The sequence below is a fragment of the Octopus sinensis genome, linkage group LG28 (genome assembly GCF_006345805.1).
Source record: "Octopus sinensis linkage group LG28, ASM634580v1, whole genome shotgun sequence".
Classification (NCBI taxonomy): Eukaryota; Metazoa; Mollusca; class Cephalopoda; order Octopoda; family Octopodidae; genus Octopus; species Octopus sinensis.
Window position 1 is genome coordinate 8,877,918 of NC_043024.1, and position 8,138 is coordinate 8,886,055.

The 8,138-nt window shown below is 36.3% G+C and overlaps 1 protein-coding gene across 1 annotated transcript in view; it reads left to right on the forward strand.

The window, feature by feature from the left end:
* Positions 1-1,240: 1,240 nt before the first annotated feature.
* LOC115225879 overlaps positions 1,241-8,138 on the forward strand; it is an 18,725-nt gene continuing 11,827 nt past the window's right edge. Inside the window, exon 1 of the mRNA XM_029796872.2 lies at positions 1,241-1,528. Within this exon, the coding sequence (XP_029652732.1) occupies positions 1,414-1,528 (115 nt within the window). The 5' untranslated portion in view covers positions 1,241-1,413. The remainder of the gene's footprint in view (positions 1,529-8,138) is intronic.

The window sequence follows — 8,138 nt, forward strand, 5'->3', positions numbered from 1 at the left end:
AGGGGAAGGGTATCTTTTTTTCTTCAGAAATGTAAATAAACCCAATCTGTTTCTTAAACGAGGGACATATTCATACGGCACAGAATGTTTTTTTTTTACCTCAATAGACGCCATTGATTGGTTGAAATTGCAGAAATTGAAGAAAAAAAACAACAAATATCTTACAAACTATAGAATTTTCTCAATAAAGCCAAGAGAAAAAGATGTTTTATAAACACATTCTACCAGTATACGAAGTTTAAAAGTGTTTAGTTACGTGGAAATTATTTTTAAAAACTGCCGTTCAAACCGAAAAGATCCGAGATGGGCGAAAACTTCGGATCTTGTGAATTTTCCGAAGTCCTCTCTCCCACCCCTTCGGAAAAGATTTCCCCCACAAATTTCTTTATAACCGTAATGTATACAGTTTGAAAGGTAATTGTATAAAACTAGCAGTATCGCCCGGCGTTCCTTGGGTTTGTAAGGGAAATAACTATATAAGCATTTTTAGAGAGTTATAGCCAAAAAATAGCAAAAAAAATGCATTAAAAATGGAAAAGAAATTATGGTAAATTTTTTTTTAAATCGTTGACTCATCGTAGACATTTTTAGAGAGTTACTTCCCTTATATAATAGCGAAAAAATGCATTAAAATGGAAAAAAATTATGGTATTTTTTTTTAAATCGTAGACTCATCGTAGACGCGTGCTAATACCCAGAAGGGCTCGATATGAATCACGACTATAAGATACCCGAATTTGGTTAAACTGCACCGCAAAATGTGGGAGTAGTTAGGAATCTAAATCGAAGGGGACAGACACTCACACAACTACAGTTTTATATATATAGATTTCCTTAAAAAAACAAACTACATTTTCTTAATAGTTATGAGAGAAAAACTCGGATCTTGTGAATTTTCCGAAGTCCTCTCCCCCACCCCCATTACTTCCCGCGCATTTTTGTATTCAAATTCGTTTCCTACACATTTATTTTTTTAATATCCGTTGCACTATTTTATATTTATTTCCTTATTTCGTTTCCGGGTAATATTGTAAACATTGACCTAATTTTTGTTTGTTTGTGGGGAGATAACCTAATATTTTAATAGTAATTTTTTGTACTGGAGCGAGATAATGAAAAAGTACCCAATTATAGATAATTAAATATCACGGGTGCTTGACACATTAAACAGATAGAGAGAGAGAGGGAGGAAGGAAGAGAGAAGAAGAGAGAGAGTGACAGAGAGAGAGAGTGACAGAGAAAGGGTGTGAGTGAGTGATGGAGAGTGTGAGACATGGGAATAGGGTGTGAGGTTAGTTCGAAAGAGACGGAGACGAAGTAAGCGGTGAAATTATAAAGAAAGGGTTTTGTTTGGTTTTCGCTTTATACGAGTCGTAGGCGCAGCAAGCACCAGCAAAAGGCAAATCAGAGACTATGTCGGAGTTATTACATTATTTGGGTAGCATCGGCGCTATTGATTTCGGCATCCAGTGGGCCGTGTGGTCAATTTCGGCAGCTTTGCGAACTGAGAAGTTTTACGATTGTACAGGTACGTATTACCTGTGTATTGCGTGTTTATGTACTCACAGGCCAGGTAAACATAACTGAAGGTAGTAGAGAGAGAGGGAAGTGCTGTCTGATAGCAAGTTTACTGAAAGGTGAGTAAATGTCGCAAGAATGGCCAGTATAAAGGGACCAATTCTGAGGATACACCTGTAGTATAAAAAAGTTTAAGGTTGTCCCAAAAGTTCGTAGAAACTCTTGGAAAATAATGGTCTTTATTTTGAGGAATAATTTTTGTTGTTTTTGTTAGTACTTGGCGAGTAAAAATTCAATTTTCGCAAGTGTTTACGAACTTTTGGGACAACCTAATATTATAAAAGGAGAAAGGGGCTCTCTACCCCACCCCCCTTTTTGACCAGGCTCCCGTGGCCTTTATGGGGTTTTCAACGAGTAACCTTTCGAAGCGCCTTCCCCTATTAGGAATTTCAATTGTTATATTTTCGTTGTTATCTCTGGAATTTTTACACGGTTTTTTTTTTTGTGCAAACGGACAAAACCCTTCGTAACTTTCGTCCTGTGTTTTGTCCCTTACTGTTTTAATTAATTTTTGTCAGCCCTTCTGGCCAATAAACGAATTAATTAATATTATTATTATTATTTAAAACAGTTTGATTCGGCTCCGTGTTTTTAAAAAACTACGTTACTTTTATTAAAAGTACTGAATGCTTTTTCTTTCGTTTGTCCCCTCACTATATTCAGGGTAGGGCAAAAGAAGCCGACACATTTGTAGGTTTAATAAAAGCGAAATAGAGGAAAAAGAATGTAAAAAAATGTTATTAATTAAACCTACAAATGTATCAGTTCATTTTGCCCAACCCTATATATATATATAATATATATATATATATATATATATATATATACATATATATATATACATATATAATTTTCTGAATGGTATAATTTAATTGCTCATTTTGAATTGATAAAAGGGTTTCTTTTCTAATTATATATATATATTATATATATATATATTATATTGTGTGAAATTTGATTTAGTTCTTCTAAATTGAATTCTTTTCCTTGTAAGTTTTGGATTTTATTCCCTTAAATATAAGGTTGTCCCAAAAGTTCGTAGAAAGTCTTGGAAAATAATGGTCTTTATTTTGAGGAATAATTTTTGTTGTTTTTGTTAGTACTTGGCGAGTAAAAATTCAATTTTCGCAAGTGTTTACGAACTTTTGGGACAACCTAATATTAATAATTATATAATATATATATATATAATATATATATATATATATATATATATATATATATATATATATATAAAGTTAGATGAGGCCGATTTATGGGATTACCCTGGGTTTCACGTCCCTAAAGCGAGCTTTACACGTATCATCAGATCCCAAACTAGGGATCTGAAACCCAGGGTAACCCCATAATCTGGCCTTACCTAACTATATATATATATACTGCTCTATAACTTAGACAGTGCTTCTTCTTCGGATTTTTGTTTCACCGACAATCCCATAGGGATATTTTTATCCAAGATACACTGGTTTATAATATATTATATTATGAAGAGATATTTCGGCGATTCAGTGCTTACATTATTTCGAGCTAAAACGAAAGATGACCTTTGCCTGTTTATGTAACGGTCTGCTATGTAGAAAATAATGAGGTTGACTCAATGGAATAATGACAGTGATCGAAGATATAGACAATATTTTTTTTTGTTAATTAACCGTTATATATGCCTTCTCGACTGCTACTGTGCAGCCTTAAATTTCTACTTGTCCTGTATATTTCTTTAATGAATATATTATATAAAATATCGTAAAATATCAAATATTATCGAGTTAGAAAATAGAGTTCTAATGGATACTAATTAATTTATTAATTAACATTGTATGCATTAGATCTGTTTTCTAACCCAATAATATATATGTATACACACACACACATATACTCTTTACTCTTTTACTTGTTTCAGTCATTTGACTGCGGCCATGCTGGAGCACCGCCTTTAGTCGAGCAAATCGACCCCGGGACTTATTCTTTGTAAGCCCAGTACTTATTCTATCGGTCTCTTTTGCCGAACCGCTAAGTGACGGGGACGTAAACACACCAGCATCGGTTGTCAAGCGATTTGGGGGGGGACAAACACAGACACACAAACACACATATACATATATACGACGGGCTTCTTTCAGTTTCCGTCTACCAAATCCACTCACAAGGCATTGGTCGGCCCGGGGCTGTAGCAGAAGACACTTGCCCAAGATGCCACGCAGTGAGACTGAACCCAGAACCATGTGGTTGGTTAGCAAGCTACTTACCACACAGCCACTCCTGCGCCTATTATATATATATATATGTATATATATATAAAATTGAATAAGGGTAGAAATTAATATTAATCAATTAAAATCAGTGGCCTAGCATATTAAAAAAAATCCGAAGATTAAAATATTTTTTACATACAAAATTTAAAGGACTGACCACTAAAAGTGGACGGTCAATATGCTAGATATAGACGTCAAAATTGCTATTTTCTACGAAGAATGTGTTCTCAAGAAAAAACTCAGCAAAAAACCAAAGTGTAAAAAATAAGCAAGACAAATGAAAATATACGAAATCAAAAACGATTTCTTGAGAACACATTTTTCGTGGAAAATAGCGATTTTGACGTCTATATCTAGCATATTGACCGTCCACTTTTAGTGGTCAGTCCTTTAAATTTTATATATATATATATATATATATATATATATATATGTGTGTGTGTGTGTGCATATGTTCATAGCGAAATGTTACATAACGTTTGCAAATCAAATGGTGTCTGTTGATTATTAAATTACTCATGTGTTATTAATACATAACTTGGATCTTTTCGGTTTGACCGGCAGTTTTTTAAAAATAATTTCCACGTAACTAAACGCTTTTAAACTTCGTATACAGATAGAATGTGTTTATAAAACATCTTTTTCTCTTGGCTTTACTCTACTCTCTCTTTTACTCTTTTACTTGTTTCAGTCATTTGACTGCGGCCATGCTGCAGCACCGCCTTTAATCGAGCAACTCGACCCCGGGGCTTATTCTTTTGTAAGCCCAGTACTTATTCTATCGGTCTCTTTTGCCGAACCGCTAAATAACGGGGACATAAACACACCAACATCGGTTGTCAAGCAATGCTAGGGGGACAAACACAGACACACGTATATATATATATAATTATATACACGACGGGCTTCTTTCAGTTTCCGTCTACCAAATCCACTCACAAGGCTTTGGTCGGCCCGAGGCTATAGTAGAAGACACTTGCCCAATGTGCCACGCAGTGAGACTGAACTGGGAACCATGTGGTTGGTTAGCAAGCTACTTACCACACAGCCACTCCTGCGCCTATTGAGAAAATTCTATAGTTTGTAAGATATTTGTTGTTTTTTCCCTTCAATTTCTGCAATTTCAACCAATCAGTGGCGTTTATTGAGGTAAAAAAACAACATTCTGTGCCGTATGAATATGTCCCTCGTTTAAGAAACAGATTGGGTTTATTTACATTTGTGAAGAAAAAAAGATACCCTTCCCCCTAACCCTAACCCTAAAACAGATTGAAATGCAATAGATCGATACTAGGGTCATAATTATGGGTGACAATTTCATATGACACCGCTAGAAAAAACTACCGTTCAAACCGAGAAGATCCAAAGTGTCAGCTGAAAGGCACCCAGTAATCATGATCTTGATGTGGCCCGGCCCCCTTAGCTTGTAAGAAGTTAAGGATCGAAACACTTGCGTCAGGTGGTGACGGTAGGCTTCTCCGAAGACCCTCTGTAGTTCAGCTGTCCCGAGTGTTTAATACTACTAGTATTAACATTAGGTTTGACTTAGTCCTTTTTTGAGGGGTGAAAAGCAAAATTTGGTGGGCTCTTTAAAGCTTTCTTTATATCTGTTTATCCATGTGTGCACTTTGTACCTACATAGGCTACACACACACACACACGTGTGTGTGTGTGCTAGATAAAACTTTTTTGCTAAGGCCGAAACAAAAGGAGTGAAATACTAGGTGAACTGTAAAATAAGTCAGTCAGATATCCTATTCCATCCCTCATATCTTTGCTTGTCCTTGACATTTTGTCTGGCATGTGAACGATGCTTTCAGCTTGGTACTGGAAATAATCAGAATATAAAATAATAATAATAATAATAATAATGAAATTATTGTATACAGTGCTCAGGTGCACCACAACTTGTCAGAAAGTGCGTATAAAGTATACAAGGTAAAACTTCACCTGTTTCATTTTCACTTTTGTAAGTTCGCTTTGTATACTTCATTTCGTATTGTTTCGGTTTTATCTGGAGTATTTTCATAGAATGTAATAATCAGAAAATACTTCACCCTAACTATTTTAATATTTGTGTGTTTTATATTTAAAAACTCAACCTAATTGTTTCGGCGGAGTTTGGGAATAGTTTTCACGGCCTGGAGCAAAGATTTAAAATTATTGTAGAAAATTTAAAGATTTAAAATTATTGTAGAAAATTTAAAGATTTAAAATTATTGTAGAAAATTTAAAGATTTAAAATTATTGTAAAGTGTAAGCATTCCGGTTATTTTTCGTCAAAAGTTCCTTCGGATTCCTGTTTTCTATATAGGAGATTACGTGGGTCTAGTTGGCTTGGCTGCCAACATCAATTCTGTTCGGAATTCATTTCATATTCAGTGTAATGATACACTTTTATAGACTGATGAATGGCGTAATTATCGAAGGATCACCCATTTTCGCTATAAATAATTAAATAAAGAGTTATTAGCAATTAAAGTTTGAAAATTTTGGGTAATTTATTGCTTGTACCCTGGTCGTGAGATGTCTTCCTTGCTAAACCTTGATAAAAAGCTAAACAGGCACCCACCCCTCATTAAAAACTTTTTTATAATCATAAGAATTCCCGTGTGCAAAATATAAATTTCCAAAAATTTTGTGAAAATTCCAAATTTTAAAAAAGTTATGAGGGGTTATATGTCGTCCGTTAATCAGAATTTGATTTGTTTACACCGTGACGTATATTTGCCATTTAAATATGGCTAACCCGTAAGGGTGGATACTACTGTAGTTTGTAGCCCCAGGAGGACACCTCCTCCAGCTGGCCATAGACACTTTCTGTGCCCTATCAGTATTTGCAAAGGGAAGCCATCCTTCCCTTTGCAAATACCTATTTCTTTACTACCCTCAAGGGGCTAAACACAGAAGGAACAAACAAGGACAGACAAACGGATTAAGTCGATTATATCGACCCCAGTGCGGAACTGGTACTTATTTAATCGACCCCGAAAGGATGAAAGGCAAAGTCTACCTTGGCAGAATTTGAACTCAGAACATAACGGCAGACAAAATACCTATTTCTTTACTACCCACAAGGGACTAAACACAGAGGGGACAAACAAGGACAGACAAACCGATTAAGTCGATTATATCGACCCCAGTGCGTAACTGGTACTTATTTAATCGACCCTGAAAGGATGAAAGGCAAAGTCGACCTCGGCGGAATTTGAACTCAGAACGTAACGGCAAGTGAAATACCACTAAGCATTTCGCCCGACGTGCTAACGTTTCTGCCAGCTTACTGATAGGGCACAGAAAGTGTGTCTAAAGCCAGCTGGAGGAGGTGTCCTCCTGGGGCTACAAACTACAGTAGCATCCACCCTTAGGGGTTAGCCATATTTAAATGGCAAATATACTTCACGATGTGTTGCAGCTACTGTTTATAACTCGCTCTAAGATTTATTATTGATTTGTTTAGTTTCATATAAAAACACGTGCTATTTTCAGAATGTTGACATATGCAGTCACACACTAAATGACGGCTTCCAAATCCTGTTTCCTGACAGGGTGAGAATGATCAAACGTTTAGCTAGAAACAACAGCTAAATGTCTGAAAAATATTTTTCCCTCTCATTTGACGACCCTTTCTTTCTTTGAAGAAAGAATGGCAAAGAAGAAAGTGTGGGAAAATATGTTGAAAGCCGTTTGAACATTTTCAAAGAAGAAACACTTAGTCATGTTTATGTTGTCACGCCAAAGGCAGGAGAACTGTGGTTTATTTAAGAATTTTATTGTATGTAGGTTGCAATAGGATTTTTTACTTTCTCACTGCATATTGACATTTTCAATTCAGAGTGGTTGTGATTCAACAAATCATGGCAGGTTCATCTAGTATATATATATATATATATATGTGTGTGTGTGTGTATGTGTGTATATATGTGTGTCATCATCATCATCATCATCATCGTTTAACGTCCGCTTTCCATGCTAGCATGGGTTGGACGGTTCAACTGGGGTCTGGCAAGCCCGAAGGCTGCACCAGGCCAGTCAGATCTGGCAGTGTTTCTACAGCTGGATGCCCTTCCTAACGCCAACCACTCTGAGAGTGTAGTGGTTGATTTTATGTGCCACCGACACAGGTGCCAGACGAGGCTGGCAGACGGCTACGCTCGGATGGTGTTTTCTTATGTGTCACCGACACAGGTGCCAGACGAGGCTGGCGAACGGCCACGCTCGGATGGTGTTTGTTACGTGCCCTCAGCACGGAGGCCAGTCGATGCGGTACTGGCTACAGTCACGTTCGGATGGTTTTCTTATGTGCCA